General features: G+C 31.8%; 4 protein-coding genes and 1 long non-coding RNA gene across 6 annotated transcripts; 1 reads left to right on the forward strand and 4 right to left on the reverse strand.

Moving 5' to 3' along the window:
• Positions 1-90: 90 nt before the first annotated feature.
• On the reverse strand, positions 91-4,878 carry LOC126671344 (uncharacterized). 2 transcript variants are annotated; one of them, XM_050365113.2, is made up of 4 exons: positions 4,474-4,878; positions 3,361-3,726; positions 2,122-2,926; positions 91-1,977 (listed from the first exon to the last, which is right to left on the reverse strand). In XM_050365113.2, exons 2-4 carry the CDS (start codon positions 3,640-3,642, stop codon positions 344-346), a joined length of 2,721 nt encoding a protein of 906 aa, XP_050221070.1. In that variant the 5' UTR covers positions 3,643-3,726; positions 4,474-4,878; the 3' UTR covers positions 91-343. The 2 variants fall into 2 exon arrangements, with proteins under 2 accessions (XP_050221070.1, XP_050221069.1); XM_050365112.2 differs by having other exon boundaries at positions 4,470-4,878.
• Positions 4,879-10,856: 5,978 nt separating this feature from the next.
• LOC126674062 (uncharacterized) lies at positions 10,857-11,583 on the reverse strand. Its single transcript, XM_050368433.2, has 2 exons — positions 11,409-11,583; positions 10,857-11,232 (listed from the first exon to the last, which is right to left on the reverse strand). Exons 1-2 carry the CDS (start codon positions 11,541-11,543, stop codon positions 10,996-10,998), a joined length of 372 nt encoding a protein of 123 aa, XP_050224390.1. The 5' UTR covers positions 11,544-11,583; the 3' UTR covers positions 10,857-10,995.
• A 1,700-nt stretch (positions 11,584-13,283) lies between these two features.
• Positions 13,284-15,703, reverse strand: LOC126671383 (uncharacterized). Its single transcript, XM_050365151.2, has 2 exons — positions 15,387-15,703; positions 13,284-14,231 (listed from the first exon to the last, which is right to left on the reverse strand). Exons 1-2 carry the CDS (start codon positions 15,510-15,512, stop codon positions 13,551-13,553), a joined length of 807 nt encoding a protein of 268 aa, XP_050221108.1. The 5' UTR covers positions 15,513-15,703; the 3' UTR covers positions 13,284-13,550.
• A 206-nt stretch (positions 15,704-15,909) lies between these two features.
• Positions 15,910-16,855, forward strand: LOC126674986 (uncharacterized). Its single transcript, XR_007639659.1, has 2 exons — positions 15,910-16,481; positions 16,581-16,855. It is a non-coding gene; the product is annotated as an uncharacterized LOC126674986 (long non-coding RNA).
• Positions 16,856-19,357: 2,502 nt separating this feature from the next.
• Positions 19,358-23,382, reverse strand: LOC126675396 (probable LRR receptor-like serine/threonine-protein kinase At1g74360). The gene is made up of 2 exons (XM_050370034.2): positions 23,092-23,382; positions 19,358-22,755 (listed from the first exon to the last, which is right to left on the reverse strand). Exons 1-2 carry the CDS (start codon positions 23,153-23,155, stop codon positions 19,517-19,519), a joined length of 3,303 nt encoding a protein of 1,100 aa, XP_050225991.1. The 5' UTR covers positions 23,156-23,382; the 3' UTR covers positions 19,358-19,516.
• Between the last annotated feature and the right edge of the window lie 782 nt (positions 23,383-24,164).

Raw genomic sequence — 24,164 nt, forward strand, 5'->3', positions numbered from 1 at the left:
ATACCTTCATTGCAAATATGTTAATGTCGTACCCTTTCGATATCTTCGATATCATGTTAAAAATGTGCGGAATGCCGGAATGTGAGACGGTTGAGTTTGAACCTCCACACGATCATATTCATCTATTTAGACAAAAGTTCACAGCATTGACATGTACAAGCATTTTCATTCCTCAAAACTCAAATGAAAAAAGGCTTAGTTGGCATACTCCTTTGGTATTTCCCTACTAGATGCTTATAATTAAGATGTTAATTATATATAACGTACTCCATGTACAAGCCAATCTCATGGTTCACTCATTACCAACTCACCTCAAAAAACAAAAGAATCCGGCAATTTTCGACTATACTTGCCCAAGAATAAGCCGCGGATTACTTACAGGTTGTCTCTGCCCCCTGCGTCGCCTTGTTGTCTTTCCCCAACTTAATAAGCTCCACTCCTGGATTCTGCATTCACCGTGTCGGCTCTGCTGCAAAAATTCTGTGTAATCGGAGCTTTCCGCCTTGGAGGAAGGTATAGAACTCCTCCTCCTGCCTCTCGTCCTCCCATTTCGACCTGTGGTCCGATGAACAGCCTCAATAAGCCCTCCAATTACCTGAAGATCCTCAGCCACCTCATATCTTGACAACGAAGTAAGACTCGGGAGAATTTCGTTTTGAAAATCTTTTCTCGGTTGCCTCCCCCTTCTTGATCGGCCCTTTCTTGGCTGACTTGAGGGTGAAGTTGCACATACGGCTTCCGCCTCTTGAACATCAGTTTCGCAACAGTATTCTTCCTCTGTGATCTCTTTCAACTTCAATGTCATGACCTCAAAGTAGTCAATCCCATCAGAGGGATGATCATTGTTGCGATCCGGATTCTTACAACTGAAAGATAAACCAAAATCACTTTTGGGATCGTCTACTACAGAAGAAGCTAGCCTGGCAAACCAATCGAGAGAGACACTTTCTGCAACTTCAGAAGGTTTTAAAATTGCATTTCCTGTAATATTCTGATCCTCAGATGACGAAATGGAAACGATAGCCTCTGCTGCAACTCTGATTAGATCCTCAAGGAGATCACCACTCTCTTTTATTACATGATCATTTCCTTGCTCGGACAGTGTACAAAGTGTTTCGAGTTGGTTTTCATCTGAATCTCCTCTAGGTGGAGATAGCTCCTCATTTTCAGGACTTGCAGGTGCGTGTAATTCTATTTCGGATGATAGAGAGCGCGGCGGTGAAGACTTGCTCCTGTTCATGCATGAAATGATGTCAGCATGAAACTGAAAGCCTGAAGACTTCTGCTTAATTCTATTGCCTACAACCAACTCATTTTCGACGAGTTTCTCTCCCGAGCCAGGCACATAATTACAATCCACTCGAAGTTTTACATTTGATTCTGTAGACCAAGAACTGCAAGCAGCCGCAACTGAAGAGCAACTCGGAGATGCACAATTTAGGTCTAGATCCCTTGTCGAGTTCAGATCCACAGAATCTTTGATGCAATCTTTAATACCATTGTCTTCAGAGGAAAACTCATCACCATCATTGCAAAAGCTGCTTCGAGCACTAAGGCTTTGGGATTCTTCTTTGGGTTCAACATTCATGTCAAGGCAAGACTCGCCTTCAATAATCTGATGACTTCTGAACTTTGAGCTTTTGCGTAATCGTACTGGACTATTAAAACATGGTAGTGCTTGTACTGCTATAGGGAGCCTCACAAAATCATGTGTATGCTTTCTCCGAGATAAAACCAAGGATGAATCACTTTTCGCGGAATCAGCTAGAGGAATAAGTTCATTTGAAGCATGTTTGCTAGAAGCAGCAACCTCTCCCGGATTGCTCTCTAAACCAAGAAGCTTTCTTTTTCTCCCCAATTTTAGATGAGATGTTGAACTTTCATGACCTTGCTCGGTCTGATCATCTTCAGACGAGGAATATAATGTTTCTGTACATGTCCTTTGAGGGACAGCATTCAAGTTGCTGCTACTTTGCTCTGAAAGGGAAGATATCACTAATGCAAGTCAGTAAAAGAAATAAACTTCACATTGAAAATTGACCAGAATACTACGAAAGCCTGTACCGACATAAATGAAATTGACATTCTATTTTTTCATCTGATTCACTATTGAATTCTTACCAGCTTCATCATTATCAGATAAGCACTCCCATCTATTGTCATTCTTCTCCAAGTGCAGAACATTTGACAAAGCTTCAGGATCCTCTCTCGTCATAGTCTCCTTTGGTTGAATTTGAAGGTCTTCCCCAGGAAGATTACGGCAGGGGATCAGTCTCTGGTTCCAGACGGGGCTCGGAAAATTAATGGATTCTGGATCCATTTCTTCCTCAAGAGCGACGGGCTCATTTAAATCAGCTAAGCAGATGGTTCTAGTAGACAATGAAGGTTGTGTCACACTACCATTTTGCACAATTACAGTACAATCATCAATCCCATGAGATAATTCTGTGCCGTTCTTTCGCTTGTCCTCAATGATGCTTTTCGCAGGAAAACTTGGCCTCTCAGCAGGAACTGTTTCCGAAGCTAAAGATTCCTCTTGTTCACAATCAATGTACTCGTACGCAGGCAGTTCCAGGTCCAATATCTTTTGGCCAACTTTCTTGAACTTTGACTCCAACTCCGATGCTTCTACACAATGTTCAGTTTTAACAGTATTGCAACCTGCCTGTATGAGTTTTCCTTCAATAAAACGCAAATGTGATTGGTTGTTTTCAGCATGGGAAATAAATGATTGATCACGAGCAGGATTCAGCCAGGGTAAAGTAGAAGCTTTGCACATCTGTTGGAAACGCTCAAATGAGGTTCCCGGGAAGATATGATTTGACTGTGAGGATTCTGGTTGTAGATGAATTCCAGAAGACTTGATCTTTTTCATCTCATCCATTAATTCTCTCTGCCTGTTGTAGACGCGGTGGAGTTCATGGATCTAGACAGACAATACACAATTTAACAAACAGTATCTGATTGCTTTAATCAAACAGTCAATCAGATCCGATATTATCATTGAAAAATAAATACTTCTTAGACATTGAAATTGCCAAAAGTCGTAATAACAACAACAAAAAATGTTCCTCGACTTTCTGCAACAAAATTTCAAACCTTTTCAATTTTAAAGAAAAACAATCTGTAGTTTCTCATAGCATTTAGAAATGCTTGATAGCAATTGTATATATTTTGTTATAAGACTACATGGAACTTTTACAAGGAAAGTTTATACTCAATGCAATCAAAATATTTATGATTATGTTTGATGAGCATAGCATAATAGACTTCAATTTCATTGCACATAAATGTAATTACTTTGGCAATATAAAACAAAGCATGAATTTTCTCTTCTTACAGAAAGCTCGAGTCATATACCTGATCTCTGAATACAGCTTCATGCTGTAGCATTATCTTCTTCACTTTTTCCTTGACTGGCAAATATTGTTCCGGATATGGTAGCGCCGAGCTTCCTGGCAGATATTGCTCCGAATATGGTGGCGCCAAGCTTCCATTATAATAGTGTCTATTATTTGATATTTTATCAACATTGTTCGAGGGCCAGACACGATTACTGGCATTCAAATTGAGCTCCCTTGTTGGCCGATATCCCGGGAAATAGCGGTACTGCATGTCTGTCTGCATTTCTAGCATTCCCATGAAACTAGGAGAAAGACTTTAAATTATCTCAAGATACGATACAACCAATCATCTTTTTGTACCCTTACTTCGTAGAAAACCAACCTGCAACCAAAACCGAGTTCATTCACCAGCCAAAATCCGAACATAAACATCTTTAAACTGAATCGAAACAAAACGAAAAAATCGCTAAGATAATCTATCCATCAAGCATCATCCTCTCAATACACATACTTCAGCATTCAAACAGCACTTGTGAGCAAAATGACAGGTTCAAACTAGTCCATACTCAAATCTATAATTTTAGAAATGAACATAAATTTATTATTGAAGAGAAAAAATAGCAATTTGAATATCAACTTGGATACAGTATTTAGACTTCCATAAAACAAGATTACAAAATTGAGCTAAATTAATGCCATGTCATCAAGAGACCGTATCAATCTCTACATTAAAGGATGAACTGTGAAATCGTTTAATGCAATAAGAATCAGATGCCACCCGCAAATCAACATGTAAATCCCAAATATTTAGGAGCTAATCAAATAATCTAATCCACATTCTCAACATTGACCAAAGCCACCCTTAATCAACATTACTTCTCTCTAGCCTTTTCAAAATAAAATAAATTAAAAAACATAAAAAAATCTCAAAAATAAATTCAACTGAAAAACCCATAACAAGAAAAGTAAAATCCAGACATAAATGTTAATCACCCAAAAAAATCTTAAATTTCATAATTAACTAAATCATACTTAACAATCAAAAAACACATTAAAGAAGCAATCTTTAAGCATCAAAATCATCAGAAAATTCAAAAAAGGAAGAATCTTTAACAAAAAACTCACCTACCCAAGTATCCAAAAAGATGAACCAATCAACCCAGAAGAGAATCAGTGATTGAAGGAGCTGAGAGCAAATAAAAACATAAAAGTTGGTATGGGATGATCAGAAATAATAAAAAAAAGTGGGCATTTTGGAAAAACCAAGAAAATGAAAGTTAAATTTGAGTATGAAAAGATGAAATGGAGGATTTTGGATCTGCTGGGCCATTCTCTCAAGGAAGATTTAGAGAGAGAGAGAGAGAGTAAAATTAATAAATAAATAAATGAAAAAAATAAAATCAGACACAGAAACAAACGAAACTTAGATGAAAAGAGACATAAATTAGAAAGTTGTCAATATTTTCATTTTCTTGTAAACTCTAATTTTTTGTTTAGAATTTTGTGGGTATGTTTTTGAAGAGACTGACTGTAGATTCTCTTTTCTATAATAAATCCATCTCATTTTTGTTACTTATTTTTAATATTATCTTTTGGACAAATAAAGAAATCTTAAAACTATTTGAAATAGAAAGCTTAGCTTTTTCTTTGACAACAGATAAGATATTTTTTAAGAGTTTAAAATATAGTACCAATTTAACCTCTAAATTTTATTACTTTACCTTAGAATCTCTTTTAGTTTTAACTATATTTGATCTAAGCATAATTCTAAATTATTATTTATATCGATTCAACTTCTCAATAAAGTTAAATTATACATTAGCCCATAAAAAAATAGTTAAAAAATGAAATAGTTTTTTTTGATGAATAATGAAATAGCGTAGTTAATGAGTTAAAAGCGAAGAAACTAAATTATTAAGAGGTTAAAATGGCAAAAGTAATAGATATATGATAAAAAAAAAAATCAATATAGTTTAGAAGTTCAAATATACCAATCTATTTGGTCAGTTCGGTTTTGAAATTTTTTTCTATCGGTTCGATTTCTGATAAAAAAATCTAATTTGGTCGATACGGTTAATATTATTCGGTCGAACAGTTAATTCGGTTAAGAGAGTGTCATTTCGGTTTTGACCGAACCGGCCGAATGTGCACCCTTAGAAGCATGATAGAACAATTTATTTTGTATTTTTAATCACAAGGCTCATTTTAACCAAACAAAGGTTCTTGTTAGTGCTGTCTCATTGTAGTTTGCAATATCCCAAAATTAGCATTTTGCGTTCTGTCTTATTAGCACTAGAATGTCAATCTAATTACAGCTTAACCAGATTTGACCAACTACTTTGATTTCATTTTAATGGGTTAGATCCGAATTAACTTTGATTATAAAACACTAGCATAACAAAAAAAAATTAAGCGACCTTTCAAATAGATAATAATAAAAAATTTAGAATTAATTTCATAAAAAATCACGATATTTACACGAAATTTTATTTTAATCACAACCTTTAAAAGTTGGCATTTAAAGGCACGACCTTTCATTTTGTTTCAAATCTATCATTAAAGTAAAATTCTTTGTATTTTTTCAGATGCAAAATTATTAATCCTACATACTTCATCCGAAAGATAATAATATTTTGTGTCGATTTATAATTTGGATATTTAATGAACGGTTTAATAAAGAATTTAATAAAAAAATACACTAAAATAATAGATTTAAAAAAAATGAATGGTCATGATTTTATATTGCAACTTTTAAAATTCGTGATTAAAATGAAATTTCGTATAAAGGTCGTGATTTTTTTTATGGAATTAACCAGGCAAATGCAACTCCAACTCAAAAATTATATATTTTTTTCTAAATAAACATAAATTAAATGGAAATGATATTTATTGATCGTGGCTATTAGAGCATCTCCAATGGTACTCTTTATTTAAAGAGCATATTTATTAAAATAAAGAGCATCTTAAGCGACTTTTCAATTGAAAATAATAAATATTTTAAAATTAATTTCATAAGAAATCACGACCTTTACACGAAATTTCATTTTAATCACAACTTTTAAAAGTTGGCATTTAAAGACACGGCCTTTCATTTTGTTTCAAATCTATCATCAAAGTAAAATTCCGTGTATTTTTTCTAATGACAAATTATTAATCCTACATACTTCATCCGAAAGATAATAATAATTGATGTCGATCTGTAATTTGAATATTCATTGAACGGTTTAATAAAGAACTTAGTAAAAGATATACACTAAAATGATAGATTTGAAAAAAATAATGAAAAGTCATGGTTTTATATGGCAACTTTTAAAGTTCGTGATTAAAATAAATTTCGTGTAAAGGTCGTGATTTTTAATGGAATTAACCCAATATTTTATTAGTCAATTGCAACTCCAACTCTAAAATTATAGATATTTTTTCTTAAATAAACATAAATTGATCAATGGAAATGATATTTATTGATCGTGGCTATTTAATTTAAAAAGCATATTTATTAAAATAAAAAAACATCTTAAATAGAAAGAGTAATATTTTTAAATTTACTCCAATAAAAAGACTCTCTAATATCAACTTTTTATTTTATTTTTATTTTTATAAATAATATTAAAAATAAAAAATATAATAATATTAATTTATTTATTCAGTTTTTAAATTCAAAATAATATATTTAAAATGAAAAAAAAAACTAATTTATTTTAAAATTTGAATTTTTATCTTTTTGTAAATGAAGTAGAGAGTGAAACCATTTTCATTCTCTACTCTAAATTCAAATTTTAGAGAGTTCATTGGATCTCTAATTTATTGACAAACTCTTTAAATTAAAGAGTTTGTCAATTTTAAATAGTCCATTAAAACTGCTCTTAAACTCTACTTTTTTTAAAATTATTATATCTTAATTTATCTTATCAATTTCACCATTAAAATAGAAGTAATTCTAACTCTTCAATGGTGACAAATTGAAAAAACAACCTTCATTTTTGAAAAAAAAAATCAATGTTTTAGTTATTATAGAGCATTTACGAGAATTTTTTAGTTATTATAGAGCATTTACGAAAATTGTAGATCAAACTTGTTAAATTAAATTGTAGATCAATTTAATATATTAATTCAAATAAGTGATGGCACAATTAACATATTAGCTATTATAAAAGTAATTAAGAAAATAGTTTTTTTTCTGTTTATTTTATTTAATATTTCTTATAATAAAGGCTTTTTTTATCTACAACTATATTCGTTTGTGAATTCTAATTTTCATCTCTAAAATTACTATTGTCAAAAAAAAACTTTAAATTACTATGTTTTAGTTTTTGCTAAATATAAAATAAAAATATATGATTATGTACTTAATATATTCGGTAGTTATGAATGCAAGAAAGTAAAATATTATTCAATGGACGGTTCAAGTAATAGAGATTTTCTCTTTAAAAAAAACCTCTTCCTTCTCTCTAAACTACAGCCCAACTTTTATAGCTTTGAGGAGGTGGGTTTTGGCCAAAAACCTCCTCCTCCACCATCTTTATATGTTATTTTTAGTTTTAATTAACTTTTATTTTTAATAATTACTCCATAGATGGAGCTTCTTGTGTTTTTATTGGTTCTATTTTGAAAGCTTTTTGAAAAATCTTATTTTTTCAAGATTGTTTCTTTTGCATGTTAAAGATCTATCATCTAAACAAGATCTTTTCAAGCCTTTTTGGCTTGCATGTCAAAATTTCTTGTTTAGATGATGATTTGTGATTTATGAAGTTTTAAATATTAAAGTTTTTTTTCAATATTATATTTTATTATTTTATATTAGTTGATAATTTTTTAACTTTTTGATTCAACTTGAAGGACATGTGTTAAAAGTTTGAAGTTTTAAAGAATTCAAGCGGTTTATCGGCATAATCGATCGAGATTCAAGTTAAGACCCCCGTACCAACAAGACCTTGGTTATCGTTGTGCGCCATAATGGCGTCTTAGCGGGAATTTGGCTTAGTTTTTTATTTTTCGATTATTATCTTGTACTTGTATTTTTTAGGCTTAATGTCTTAAAAAACCCTGACCTTTCATCCCTTTTTTAATCCTACCCTGACGTTGTAAATTTGTCAATTTTATCCTATTTTATATTTTTCCATTTCAATTGTACCATAAAGCATAAAATTGATTTTTTTTTATTTGACAAAAATTCTCTAAATTGACTCTTTTTATATGAGATTAACTTTTTATATTAAATTGACCATTTTTGAAAAACATTATTGAACTTTTGTCAAATAAATAAAGGTCAATTTTATGCTTTAAGGTACAATTGAAATGAAAAAAATGCAAACTGGGGTAAAATTGACAATTTTTCAACGTCAGGGTAGGATTGAGAAGGGGATGAAACGTCGGGATTTTTTTAAGGCATTAAATCTATTTTTATTATTTTTTATTTAGTTGTTGAATTAGAGTTTTTAAAAAATCATATACTTATTTGTTGTTATATGACTTTCACTCTTGCACTTTGATCTTTTCTACAATAAATCTATCTACAGTTAAAAAAAATAAAAAATTATTCAATGAAAATTCCAAAAGCATCTTTCGAACCTTCTGTGACCAATCACCATTGAAGTCTATATAAATATGATCCCGGTTTATAATAATCACAATACTGTTAGACATCATTTTCATAATTAAATTACTAATAATACCATTGTTGGTGTTAATTACTTTATTACCCCCAGCTATGATTTTCTTGCAAGCTATCATCAGACTGGACTGCCTTTCTAAATTTGAGTTCGTAATTGAGGCAGCGATTTACCGAAAAACTCCTTTTACTTTAATTCTTTTGGGATGTTTAAAAACATACTTAACCAAAAAAAATATTTACAAAATACACACCAAAACTATAAATTGAAAATCATATTTCAGTGTATTTAGGGTTTGTTTTTTTATATTTATACTTTGGTATTATACTCCAAATCTTATGTCGACGTGTTAAAAATAACGGTTCCTAAAACATAATTTTACAACCGTTTCTAAAAAATATGTTCATGAGTATGATTTACTTAATGTAGAAATTTAATGTGATAGACTAAGTTTATATAATAATTTCTTTTTACATAATTTTATTGAGGGTAATGGTTCTTTTCTCCAATACAAATTCAAAAAGTGGGAGTCAATAACATAAATTTAGGAGCTTTACTTTACCATATTTTACAGGTAATTTCAGTCAAAAACTTGTTCAAAATAGTGATATTAATTAGTAACTACTGAATACTGATAAGATATGTTTCTAGTGATAACTAATTAGTAATTACTCCCTCTGTTCTTTTTTAGTTGTCCATTTAGCCATTTTTATTTGTCTACAAATAGTTGTCCATTTAGTAATTCCATGTGATATTAGCTACTTATCTTCCAAGTTTACCCATCCCTAATAAATGACCCTATGTTTTAATTTAAAAGGCATTTATTAACTAATAGATCTATATTAGTATTTTTCTTTATAAATTAAGACAAAAGAAGCACTATCTTAGTATGTATAATATTGGCTAAATGGACAACTAAAAAAGAACGGAGGTAGTAGTACTTATTAACAACAAACCCTAATCATGTCGTAGAGATAAGGCAAATGAATGATCAACTTATAATTACCGTAATAAGGGGATTTTTTTCCCTTTTATTATTGGAACGTCCCTAATTGGTGATAATATTGATTCACTTTCACATGCTGTAAAAATTAGCAATTTTTATCTAATCTCTTACATAAATGTCTTAAAAGTTAGGTTTAACTACTTTAAGAATCATGAGCTTTTATGTACTTTTTTGACACGAACTTTTAATTTTTACAATTTAATACATGAACTATTATTTTTTGCAATTTGAAACGAGCAATTTTATGTAAAACAATGATGATTTAGATACCGAAATTAATACTGTTCTGGCATTCTCATCAGTAATTTTTGACAAAAACATTGGTCGATGTTTCAAATTGTAAAGATTTAGAAATTGGTGTCCGATATTGCTAAAATTAAAAATTCGTATTAAAATTGTAAAACATGGTAAAATTTGTAATTTTTAAAGCAATTAAATTTAAAAATTATTGGACTCTTTTACTACTAGTAGTACTACCACCAAGAGATTCCATAAATAAAATTATTTCTTGCTTAGGTTGTTTCCTTTAATATGGATGACACATTATCCATTTTTCTTTCATATCATAATAAAAAATATATGGATATAGCCTATGACAAAAAAAAATATATGGATAATACATTTGATAAAGAGTATGGATTTTGATTTTAATGTAAAATTATATAGATCCACTTTAGGTTTGCAAAGAGGATTTTGAAAAATAATTATATAGACTATGAACAATTGCCACTCTAGGTAAATTTTGTTTTAATTTAGAGTTAAAAAAAACACAACATATATCAAATGTATGTAGCTAAGCTCATCTATTATTGAAATAAAATATTTTAAAATAAAGCTATATATTAGATATCATATAACAAGTTCCAATACCTCATAATAACAATAACAACAACGACGGAACTAAACAGATCCTAAAACTTTTTTTATTTGAAAGAGAAAAACATGGAAACGCGATCGAACTAGAGATAATGCCTAGAGAAAGAGGCTGCAAAACATCAATACATACATATTTGTAGTAGTACAGTAGGTGATGGGATCAAGTTGAATAATTAGCAGGAGCAACAGGATATTTCCTACCATTTTTAACAATCTTCGACAATGCAGCTTGGCCAAGATCAAGTCCACACACATGAGCTAGACGAACCAGATAGAGCAAAACATCAGACAATTCTTCCTCTAAATGCTCCTTATCACCACAACTCCAATTTGGTAGCCCTTTTTCAACCTCTCCTTTCCATTGGAATATCTCCGATAGCTCCCCCACCTCTCCTACCTACACAAATATTTAGTTAAAATCAATTGCCAAAAAAAAAAAATCAACTATGTATTCGAACTATTTGCTCGCTAAAACGGTAGATAAAGTTTGTCGGTAATATGCTGTTTTCTACGAGATTTCTAGGATTATGATAAAAATATACGAAATATATGCGAAAAGTCTAGATTACTTACAAGTGCTAGAAGGAGATTTCTAGGGCTATGGTATTGATCCCATCCTCTAACTTCAGCAAATTCAGCAACCCTATCTCTAAGTTCATTAAGAGAAACATCCTTAGCTTTTCTTGCATGCTCATATGAACTCCCCATCTCTTTTTTTCTTTCTATAAGTTTTAATTTGTCTCATTTTTAGCTCATGCATCCCCATCATATTTAAAGACATAAAAAGTTGGAGATTCCATTCCATTCGATTCAAATCAAACCAAATCAAATTAATTAATTTTTTTCTTTTTTCAAAACCGGACCGAAATTGTACGAATATGATAGTTCTTTTTTTTTAAATCTAGATGAACAAACTAGTTGGCTCTGTCCATTTTTTTGATTGGATATGGTTTTTTCGGTTCTGTCTGAAGTAAAACTAAACTTTTTTGTTTTCAAACCTGAATCGAATCAAAAAAATTAATTTTTTTAATATTAAATTGAACCGAACCGAACTTGTCGGCTTTGTTCGGTTATGAGGTTTGTTTGATTTTTGCACACTTTTAATAGCAGGTACGGAGGGGGCAAAAGGGTACCCTACATTTCAATTTCTTTCTAATTTTCCTATTTTTTAAGTGGGTAATAAAGTAATTAGTGCACTTGTGCAAGTGGAAAAACACTTGATTATTTGTAGCCAACAAGTACCATGTGAAGTATGGCTAAGATGTCTTCCCCATGACTTGATATCACTTACTCAATTTGTTATTAAGGTAAGAATTAAGAGATTTTGGGGCCTATATATGTTTCTCTACCCCTATTTCAAGTTATTAATTTTATTAAATAGGGTGGCGGGATTTTCAGAGCAATAATTGATAGAGATAAAATATGTTTTTTATTTTGATGAAATTATTATTCCTTTAATTTGAATTTATTTCTTTCGTATCAATAAAATAGGATGATTTTGTAAAAATAAGAGTTCTTACTCTGTCATTGCCACTGTCACACTGAAAATAGCAGATTTAAGTAATAATGATGTTCAAATTCGAAATCTTAAAGTCCTGCTTACTTTACGCGCCATAGGTAAGACGAGTGGTCTCCGACGCTATTTACAATTTTCTTTATTTAGTCGTCTTATTTTTATTTTTATTCAGCTATCATTCATTTTTTTAGTTTCTAGTTCAGCTACAGAACTAGCTCACTTAACTAGTTACTAGAGTTTGACAAAATGGTGAATCTTAGACATGTTGTCCTATAAAGAGCAATAGAAAAACAGATCAAATATGGTCAAATAAACATCATGGCTTCATGCAACCATCCCAGACATTGCGATTCCAATGTGGACAATTTTAGACATTATAACGCTATCAGCTCACATAAACTCAAGTATATGTCTAAGATCTCGTTATATTTTAAGGTAGTCTGAAATTGGTTGCTCTTTATCTATAACTTCACCTATGTTATCCTAAAACTTTATGCGATCTGTCTGGAAATTCGTCATCCATTGAAATTTGCATAGGCACCATAACCATTTGTCCCCTTCTTAGATGATGCTTCCCTTAATGCGTTTATAGACAGTGGCGGAACTAAAAAATAAAGAGAGAGAAAGAAAAAAGAAGAAAAAAGCAACCGGAAAGGAAATGAAACGATTAAAAAGATGATAATGAAAAAGTAGAAATAACCAGAAACAATCAATGAACAGCGGGCAGCCTCCGCGCGCATATCTTGTCCCTTTAGTTCCTCCCCTGTTTATAGGCATATGTTTATGCATGCCTTCGACGGGATAAAGCCAGTGAGCAGACATCTCCTTAGCTAGACCCACAACAATACAGATGATTTTTAGAATATCTGCAATATCTTGAATTTGCCATTGGTTTTTCTAAAAATAAATATATAATATTGACTGCGATAACATCATCGAAAGAGTATTTGCATAGATTCATAACAAGTACAAAGCTCTATAGCATATGTCTAAGTTCAAATACAATTTGAAATATTAAATTCATAAAGAGTTAAGTTAGATTTACAGGAACAATATGGACTAAAAAGAAGAGTTATTAATCTCTTCAGATGCTATAGTTAATCTAGAATCAAACTCCTAACCATATGCACATTTTTAGCATAAGTTTGCACGTATTACCTAATTCTTTTAGTCAGTACATTCAGTATTTCTGGAGAAGACTACGCCCGACTTCCCTTTCCATGAAGTTGGACAATATGCCTTTTGCCTTGGAGGTGCATATTCAGAGAATCCCTGTCTATGCACCAAATATTACACAATTCACACCGATAATGCTGATTGACGGTCTCTGTTCCCTGTTTCCTGCCACTCTCCAAGTTTTGTAGTTTAGCCTTGTGCTTTTTTCCTTGGAAGTGCATCATAAGCAACTGTTCATCAGAACACGTAATATTACACAGTTCGCACCGTGGCTGTTGTATTACAATCTGTACACCGATATTCTTAGCAAGATCCGCCTTGACAAGTGCACTCTTGTGCTTTTGACCTTCCAAATGTGCCTCGAGCAAATTTCTATTTGTGCACCAAATTTTACACAAATCACAGGAAAACCTCTGGTTTGATAGATCAGAGATTGTGTCGTGACTGCCTCGACTGAATTTCAGTTCCTCCAGTTTTAACTTGTGTTTTCTACCATCTATGTGCTGTATGTAGTTAGAATAGCCTGAGATGGAGATTTGACAATCTTTGCAGAAAGTATAATCCACTCCATGTGCAGGTTCATGGGTCTCAGAAGCAGGCAAGCAGATCTCTACTGCTTGCCGTTTAATACCTGAAAGCTGACTTGAACCAGAAATTGACATTGGGCTAGGAATTGGAATGGGACATAAACTTGAAGATTGCACCTGAAATTTTGATATTTAGTTTATAATGATTCAGAACAATACTGTTACAATACTTTGACAATTCAGCTAAAATAAAACTTTTACGGAAAGGCAAACAAAATAAATATACAGTGAGTAAAACCTGGTCGTTTTTGCGTTACGCATTTAGATGTTTAAATTATGTGATAAATCTACATTGTCAAATATCATTGTTTTTTCTTCTCTGCCAAAACTATTTTATATCAGCCTCACACTACAAGTTTGTCATTGTTATGTCATATGTGCAAACAACAGCATGTTCAAGTTCCATCATAATACCACTTTGTCTGTCATAATAAACATCCAAAGGCACACACTTATTGTTACATGATTAGCATACACATTATAATCCAGTCATGATAATACGAGAAGATAATATTAAAATATTACAGAGCATCTACCAGACAGTTGATAGCCTAAACGTATGTCAACTGCACCCTTTCCTTAGGTTGTTTAAGAATCATAAACTAATTAAGAGCCATAAAGCATAACACTGTCCTACTTGACAAAGTTCCAAGTTTCTCCGTGTTAAGGAAGATTGACATTACTTTTCTGAACTCAAATTAGTAGAATTTCACAAATAAAGAACCATAAAAACAGTCAACACTGAAAAAATTGTATAGCGTTGTCGGTCTTACTAGATTCTAAGACACTGATAATCCATAAGAAATCTTTATGGAGAACAATCTGCTGCAAAACTATAAGTTAAGGATTCAACTTTCGTCAATGTCCACGTATTTCTTGAAGACTTAAACATCAATTTATACGCGATAGGCAATTAACACAGACATTAATATTTTATTAATTAGTCCATTGAGCTTATTAATTTTCATCAATTAGCTCAAATTTTGATTGACTAATCCATTTTTTTGTCAATTAACCCCTACAATTGTTTATGAAATTTATACATTTGATCTAATTAATAAGTTGAAGGGACTAATTATTGATAAACTGATACACAAGTCATCACTAGAATGAGTAAAAAGTTTGAATCAATCAACAATTGAAACCAAACCAATGTAATCCAAGAGAAACCAATTGACAAACACAATCATTATAATACATTTTTGACCTATGTGGTTGAGATAAAAACAACTAATGAAGATTAAAAGTTAGAAATAAAATAGAAACTCTCACCTCCAATGGCATTAATTCTCTACAAACTTTGGAACTGGAAGGTGATTGCAAAGCAGCAATCTTAGTCCTGTAAGCCAACTCTCTTTGAATAGCAAGCTCCGCTGCCATCACATTCAATTCTTCCATTTCAAACTACAAAATTACGACCAAGAACCCATTTTTAGGAGCAAGAATCAAGAACCCACTTGAAAAAGGACGAAATTACGACCAAGAACCAGTAGTTTTGTCAATTACATTACTGGGTAACTGGACAAAGCAGCTAAAGGTCACGCTTTTGGTTTATGCAGAGGAATAATGTTGTATTGTTTGACTGAAAGTTTGACTCAAATCTCAAATTTAATAAATTTGAGTGTTTTTTTTTTGAAAAGATATAAATTTGAGTGTTAAAATTTAGTTTGAACCAACAACAGATGGGTAATTGATCCTGAAAATCACCGAACTTTCGAATTTTTTCATTTTAATCACTAAACTATTTTTTTTTGAGAAAATTACATAACAATTACAAAACCGGGTCTTTCTTTCCTAAATACCCACGCCTATTTAAGTTTTCACCACTACCTGAGGAGTTTTACATTTATTGGCTGAGCTGGCTAATTTATTTCTTTTTCTACCCATTTCAATCTCTGCTGCCACGTGTTTTAATTACTGGTGCTTTCAGTTCTAATCTCTATGCACCTCGAAGAAAAAATCCCTAAAAACTTGTTAATTAATCTCTCCTCCATTCACTCATAAAAAATGGCGAGCACGGCTTCTTAAGATCCAAGATTCAACAAAAATCTACAAGAAAAAAAAGAAGAAAACGCATCTGATGAAGACACTGAAGCTCAGATCGCGTAGATTTTCAAGTTTGAAGAAGTCGACTTCTCCACCGGAGAAGAAGAAGAATGACGCTATTCTCGATCTGTATGAATCTTCCTTCTTAGTTTGATAATTTTTACTTTTAAGAAAGAAATTAGGTTTTTTGATTGAATTTAAATTTGAAAGGAAATCGAAGCTGCACCAATTTGATAAGTAAGGAATCAATGGAAGAAAAGAGGAGCAACAAGTATGAAGCTATTGAATCAAAGATTCTTAAGATCTGTGCTAATTATTTAGGTATTGATTTCCTGCAAGTGTCCTATTAGCAATAGATTTTTGCATGGTAGTGTTTTTCTGGAATGATGATATAATAAATGAAATTTCTTCAAATTGCAGATCATGACCCAATGGAATACCATTCATGTTGAACAAATTACTGCATCATCGGTGGCTCACCCATGCTTTTTATGCCATTAATTTATACAACCATACTATTGTTGAGTAGTTGAGATTGTGATTTATATTTTTTGAGCAGTAAAATTGTTGATTTGTTTGCCCCTAAGTTTATGAATTCTTGGATGTTTAATGCAGTGGGAAAACTACACATGTACTGTTTTTTAGATGTATAAGAAATATTTTTGAGATATACTATATGACTTGTTTTTGAGATACTTCTAATACATTGATGATACGTGTTCTTATCTTTTTCAATTATTTTAACAAAACTAATTTTGTAGATACACCATTATATAGTTATTGGTTTAATATATTGTGTATACATTATTATACATATTAGATACATTTATGATGTATACATCGTATATATACATCACCGATATATTGTAGATAAATCGTCGACACATCATAAAATACACCATTAATACATTGTAGATACATGTTTTTATTATTATTATTATTTCAACGAAATGAATTTCATAATCATTGGTTACAATTTTTTAGAATCCATTTTCTAACTCAGAATGATTATTTTCGACAAAATAAATTTTAAAATGACTGGTACATGTGCGTATTAGTGATATATAGATGATACATCTCCAATACATAGCAGATACATAGACGATAAATTTTTAAATTTTTTGGATTATTTTAACTATTTTTTTTTAAATGACCAATACATTATCGATACATCGTAATACATTACCGATACATCATAAATTCACCATCGATATATCATAGATATAGAGGAGAAAAATTAATAATAAAATTTTAATACATTACCGATGTATCGTCTATATCTTCCAATACACTGTAAATACATGGTCGATACATCTTAAATACATTATAATTATAAACAATAAATTAAGCTAAAAAGCAAAATTTCGTGCAACATCGAAAAATAAAAGGCCGAAGCAATCATCAAATATTTAATAGGAAAACACGTTATTTAAATACATATATCGAAAACATATTAGAAGCAATTTATATATATAATTTATATATGATAGATACATATACTTTTAATACATAATATTATATATATATATATATATATATATATATATATATATATATATATATATATATTTGTAATGTAGTTCATGCGTTTTTAAAGTATGTGATACATATATTTTTAAATTCAAAACATATTATACATATACACATAGATAGTACATAAAATAATACGTGTGTGTGTATATATACACATGTATTTATTTATTTTTGTTTTTTAAAATATGAGAAAATGAATCAGTGACATATTCCAGATACATAACAGATACATAGCTGATACATAGCTGATACATGTTTAAATTATTTTGACATGTTGAGAATCGCTGACACGCGCTGACGCGTGACTGACGCGCGTGTCAGACGCAATTCTGACGCATGTCAGACGCGTTTTTAATCAGTTATGCCACGTTTTTGACTTTTTTTTTGCTTTGTGTGTGCCATGTGTCTCCTATTTAGTGGTTTGGTTAGAATATGTAAACTTTTATCTTTTTTTGGTATCAATGTAAAGTATTAGATTGGTGTGTATTTTTGTTATTTTCTATTTAAATAGTAATATTTTTGTGGTTTTCTCTTTTTTTTTTCATTTCAATCACTGAACTTTCATTTTTTTTTCATTTTAGTATTTCAGACCAAAAATGCTTAGGTGGCAGCCGGAAGTTGACATGTGACATCCGGATTTTACAAGTTTTACTTTGAAAATTTATCACACATATATAATTTCACTTTAAAAATGACTTTTTGGATTAAATAATGCATATATAGCAACTTTTCAGGTTAAAAAAAATTAATTCCGGCTGCCACCTAAGCATTTTTGGCCGGAAAATACCAAAATGAAAAAAAATGAAAGTTCAGTGATCAAAATGAAAAAAAATATAGTTTAGTGACTGAAGTGAAAAAACTCGAAAGTTCAGTGATCTTCAGGATTAATTACCCCATTGATATATTAACATTTTACTACAATTATTTATTTATTATATTTTAAAATTATACCCGTTTAATCGTAAAATTGAATAAACTCTATTATAAATGTTTATACTATAAGTCATTATCTATACTATATATAAAAACACGGATGGGGGGCAGGCAAATTTACTGAATAATCCTTTTCACTTTACTACTAAATAAAGGTTTTATAGTCATTAACTAATTAGTTATTTAATTAATCACTATTATAATTAAAGTCCTAATTAGAATAGGTAGTTAAATTATCTCCAACTTAATTTTAGTATGTAAAAAATAACTAAATTGTCTACAAATTAATAGGAATACCTATCTTTTAGTTTGATTGAACTACAAAATTTAAATACTGTATTTGATTAATATAATAGTATTATTTAAATTTCTATCTTATTATTTTTAAAGATATTATTAATAAATTTAAGTTAATTATTTAATTATGATTATTATAAAATCAAAAAAAGATTAAATTCAGTATGAAAAAAATTTAATAACCGAATAATATTTACTTTTACAAAAATTCTTAACTACTTTAGTATTAATTATAAATAAAAAATTGATATAATTATAATAAATTTACTAATATGTTCATTCACGAGTTACGTTACGAGTCACGTGCATAGCACGTAGTGCGAAACTAGTATTAATAAAATGATCCAAAATTTATCCATTAATATTAATTATTACATATGTACTCCAAAAATAATAATGAATATTTATATGTTATGAGAAGACATTGGTTCATATAGTAAAAATCTATATGTATAAAGTGAAAAGTGTAATGGATTTGATTAGACTAAATTTGAATTCTATGTATCACTATGAAAAATGTTGTGTACAAGAAGAATCGTATAAACAAAAAAACCTGTACTGATATATTTCTGTGGAAGTATATATTTAACACTCTAAATTAAAATGTTGTTCATCAAATCCTTATCTCCTCTTGTTCCTGAAATCTTCATAAGCCCAACCAGCACTTGTTTCATGTTAGGTCTAGCCTGTGGTGACTCTGCACTGCACCTTATACCAATCTTCAGTAACTCACACATTTCTAGTGCTCCCTCTGCTAATCCTGATCCTAACAACACCACAGGAACCACCGCTCTTCCCGATAACCCGCTGTTTCGTCCCGTCCCCATCACCCTCCTACCCCATTCCACCAGACATTCTTCCCCTCCGTCCACGGCTCGCCTTCCCGTGGCCAATTCCATTGCCAGGATTCCGAAACTATACACGTCGCCTTTCGTGGTAGCTTGCCAGGTTTGTCCGTATTCGGGTGCTACGTAACCGACTGTGCCTGCTACCATTGTTGTCACATGACTATCTCCTGCGTCGACAAATCTTGCTAGCCCGAAATCTGTCACTCGCGCATTTCCGTCTTTATCTAGAAGGACATTGCTTGCCTTTACGTCGCGGTGGACTATGGAGGGATAACATTCGTGATGTAGAAAGACTAATGCTCTTGCTACATCGATTGCTATGTTGATTCGCCTTCGCCAGGTTAGTCTCGTTGTATCGGATACGAGATCTTCCAAGCTTCCGCCTTTCATGTATTCGTAAACTAAAAGTTTCTCTGAACCGTTAAGGCACCAACCGTAAAGTGTGACGAGATTCGGGTGTGGCCAACCGAAGCTGTTTCCTGACAGGACTTCCATTTCAGCTCGGAATTCCTTTTCGCCTTCGATTCCTTCTCTATGAAGCTTTTTTACTGCTACTTCTCGTCCGTCAGGTAAAACGCCTCTGTACACAATTCCGAATCCTCCTTTCCCTATTATTCTGCTTTCTGAAAAATTTACTGTTGCTTTCAAAATGTCAGAATGAGTGAATGCTGTTTTGTCCAAACGAATAACCTTAACTGTGTCTGACAACCATGGAGATGAACTGCCTGAACTTGATATCAGGTCGTGCCGGAATTTAGCTTCTTCCAAGAGATATCCCGGTTGGTCTGAAGGATTTTTCCCTAACGTCCATACTATAACTGATAAAACTCCACAGATCAGGAAAGCTAGAGTAAGAGTTAAAACCAACAGCAACCCTGCCAATTTTACACGCTCTGATCTCTTCCTGCCATCAATTGTTCGATCTTTCGGGTAATCAGTAGAATTGGTGATAAATTTTGGAAGAATTAAGTAAGGATCACCATAGTAAGAATCTTTCTCAAAAGTAGCTAATTGCCCAGTTGATGGGATGATCCCAGAAATCAATGGATTGTAGGAAATATTGAACTTATTTAGATCACTCAAGTCATTCATGATTGCAGGAAAAGAGCCTGAGAAGTTATTGTAAGAAAGATCAAGATTCTGTAAGCATTTAATGTTCCCAATTCCGGTTGGAATTTCGCCGGAAAATGCATTTTTCGACAGGTTTAGGACTACAAGCGGCATCTGTCCAATCTGAGTAGGTAATTTTCCTGAAATCTGATTAGAACCCAAATGCAACAAACTGAATTTCTGCATCTTACCGATATCCTGAGGGACCTCGCCGGAAAGCTGATTCCCACTTAATTGGACATAACCTGTGATTTGAAGTGTCCAGACAGTAGAGCCTGCAGAACAAACTGGGAAAATGCCAACTCCTTTAAGTATATTATCCCATAAACTACGGCAACTCTTGCGAGTCAGGATGTTGTAAACGAAACTGAAAGGCGGATAGTCTGCAGGAATCCATCTCCTCATTGCTAAACATTCCCCGGACCCAGCAATGACACGTTCATTCTGCTGGTTCGACAGGAATGTCGGACCAGGATTTTTGCCAATGTTCATCAGTTCAGGTGGTATGTTTCCTGACAAATTGTTATTGGCAAGGTTTAACCACAACAAGCTACTGCAGTTGCCCATTTCTTTAGGAATTTTACCTGACAGGTTATTGTTTGCAAGCATTAACCACAAGAGTGAGCTCAAATTTCCGAATGAACTCGGTATAGATCCTGTCAGGATATTGTAGGAAAGATCAAGAGATTGGAGGCTAGGAAATTTTCCGTATTCATATGGTATGGAACCATTAAATCGATTAAAAGCAAGGATCAAATACTTTAACCTCGGCATCTGAGAAACTTCAACAGGTAATGGACCTGAAAAATCGTTGTGACTTAAGTCTAATCGAACAATATTCTGTAACTTGAGAATACCTGAAGTGTATAATCCACCAGTATATGAATTTCCATGCAATACCAGAAACTTCACCTGTGTAAATCTACCAAAAATCTTCTGTACATCTCCTCCAAAATTGTTTTTGCTCAAATCTAAAAATGCTAACCTACTCAAGTTCAAAAGAGACTCCGGAATTACCTGAGAAAAATTATTGTTTCCCAAGAACAAACCTTCAAGACTCGAAATCAAGCCTATTTCAGACGGAATTTCTCCATTGAATTTGTTTCCCCACACATTGAAAATGATCAAACTCTTACAATTCGACACCTCTTTCGGCAACCAGCCCGCGAAATGATTTTCCGACAAATCCAACTCTTGCAGGCTACAATTCTGACCAAAACTCGACCCCAAAACTTCTCCACTAAGATTATTTGCAGACACAGAGAACTCCTTAAGCCTTGAAAAACCACTCCATAACCTTCCACTGAAATTATTCGAGCTCAAATCAAGAAACTGCAAACTCAAGCATTCATCAAAGCAATCATCAATTCCGCCAGTAAAATTATTCCCAGAAATATTAGCAACAACCAACTCGCTACAAATCCCTGAAAAACTATTCCGAATCCCCCCGGAAAATCGATTCACCGACAAGTCCAGAGTCTGCAATCTCCCCAATCCAGTCAAATTCAACTCTCCCTCCAGCATATTATGTGACAGATTGAGATAATCCAAGTTCCGACACTTGCTCAAGTCGTCCGTAATCGCTCCGCGAATATAGTTTCGCGACAGATCGAGATACGAAAGAGCGGTCAGGGATGATAAATTGTTGTACAATAACCCTGAAATGTTATTATCAATAAGGGTGATTCCATTAACTCTTGAACCATCTTCTGTGCATTTAATTCCTGACCAGTTGGTGCATGGATTTGTACTAAATAGGCCCCATTGAGAGTATTGGCCTCTGTTTACTTTGTTATTCTCTTCAAGAAATGATTTTAAGTTCAGTAATGCTTCTCTGTCTGTTTCTAAAGAATCTCCTAAAACTAAAACTGTGCCTGCATTAATTAAAAAAAGAAAAAAAAATCAAGATTCTAGTTGGTAGAATGTTTCTTGAATTGTGAGAAATAAGAAATAATTATTCAAAAAATGTCACAATCTTTCTGGTTATTTGAGATTGTAAATTAAAAAAGAATTTTCATTGGTAACTGCAGACAGCCCATAAATAATTTATAAAAAAGAATTACAGACAGAATCTATTCTTGGAACTGCAAATAACATAATAAAATAACTAAACCTACAGCTTAATGCAAAAACAAAAATAAAAATTTAAATACATAAGTACGATGATCATCAAAATAACTGAGAATTTTAAACAAAACCAAGATTAGTACCTGTAATCAAGATTAAGAATATGAAGAACACAGCACTCCATAAATCCGTTTCTTGTTCTGGCATGATCAATCTTGAATTAATTATAATCTTGAAATATTTTCTTCTATAAATTCTTCTTGTTCTGGTTCAGATAATAAATTAAAGAATATGTTCCCTTGCATCAAGGATTAAACATGAACTATACTAAACATTCACAAGTAATGTTGTTGGCCTGCAAGAATAAACCAAACTGTACTTCAAAGAAATTCTTGAATGTTTTTTTTTTTTTTTTTTTCCTGTTAATCTAAATATGTATTATATTTTTTTTAAGTTAAAGAACATAAAGAAAGAGAGAGATTTGAATGGAGTAATTAAATTAAATTAAAAAAAGACTATAGTTTTGATTTGTCTTACAAATTGTGGTTGTTTTTGTTAATTGTGTGTAAGTAAAATTGAGAAGAAAGCAAAAGCAGGGACGGTTGACGGGTTGAGCCGCCTATTTTGACCGGTTCATGGACATTAGCCACGGGTTTGACTCATGACTCGCAATAAGAAAGCAGAATTTTGTGCTTTTCACGTTGGTTTTTTTGTAATTTGAATTTTTGTTTTTGTTCTTTGTACAAGCTTGAAGTTTGAACTAGGAAACACACTTGCTTAGTTGCTTATACAATACTTTACCTAATTATAAAAAGTCTAAATTATTTTTTAAAATATTTTATTTTAATTTTTAATAATGTTTTAAACTTAAACTATTTATTAATTCTTGATAATAGTTTCTTAATAAATAGCTAATGTGTTGAACGTAATTTATAAAGTACTTATAAGTATGATCAAATAAAAAATAGACTTTTTAAATCTATTAAAATATAAAAATCATGAAATTGTACAAAAGGAATAATATAGCGTAATTATGACCGAGCCGGAGAAACGAGGGCGGGATGGTAAATATGAGTTATTACAACAAATGTACACACATGACTAGTGGCGGAGGCACTCACGAGTCACGAGCGGGCTTCTAAGTCCATCATGGTCGGAGTTAATCGGAGATGTAATTTTATTTTAAAAATAATTGAATTTTTATTATCATTCAAAT

This window comes from Mercurialis annua, linkage group LG3 (assembly GCF_937616625.2).
Source record: "Mercurialis annua linkage group LG3, ddMerAnnu1.2, whole genome shotgun sequence".
NCBI classification, from domain to species: Eukaryota; Viridiplantae; Streptophyta; class Magnoliopsida; order Malpighiales; family Euphorbiaceae; genus Mercurialis; species Mercurialis annua.

Bases quoted from the DNA above. Each gene is read 5' to 3' on its own strand.
- LOC126671383 (XM_050365151.2), bottom strand. From the start codon at position 15,512: ATGGAAGAATTGAATGTGATGGCAGCGGAGCTTGCTATTCAAAGAGAG. The intron at 14,232-15,386 runs GTGAGAGTTTCT...TCAAAATTTCAG, and splicing joins GAGAATTAATGCCATTGGAG to GTGCAATCTTCAAGTTTATG.
- LOC126675396 (XM_050370034.2), bottom strand. From the start codon at position 23,155: ATGCCAGAACAAGAAACGGATTTATGGAGTGCTGTGTTCTTCATATTC. The intron at 22,756-23,091 runs GTACTAATCTTG...TAATTAATGCAG, and splicing joins ATTCTTAATCTTGATTACAG to GCACAGTTTTAGTTTTAGGA.
- LOC126671344 (XM_050365113.2), bottom strand. From the start codon at position 3,642: ATGGGAATGCTAGAAATGCAGACAGACATGCAGTACCGCTATTTCCCG. The intron at 2,927-3,360 runs GTATATGACTCG...TTGTCTGTCTAG, and splicing joins AAGCTGTATTCAGAGATCAG to ATCCATGAACTCCACCGCGT. The intron at 1,978-2,121 runs GTAAGAATTCAA...CTTCCCTTTCAG, and splicing joins ATCTGATAATGATGAAGCTG to AGCAAAGTAGCAGCAACTTG.
- LOC126674062 (XM_050368433.2), bottom strand. From the start codon at position 11,543: ATGGGGAGTTCATATGAGCATGCAAGAAAAGCTAAGGATGTTTCTCTT. The intron at 11,233-11,408 runs GTAAGTAATCTA...ATATTTGTGTAG, and splicing joins GAAATCTCCTTCTAGCACTT to GTAGGAGAGGTGGGGGAGCT.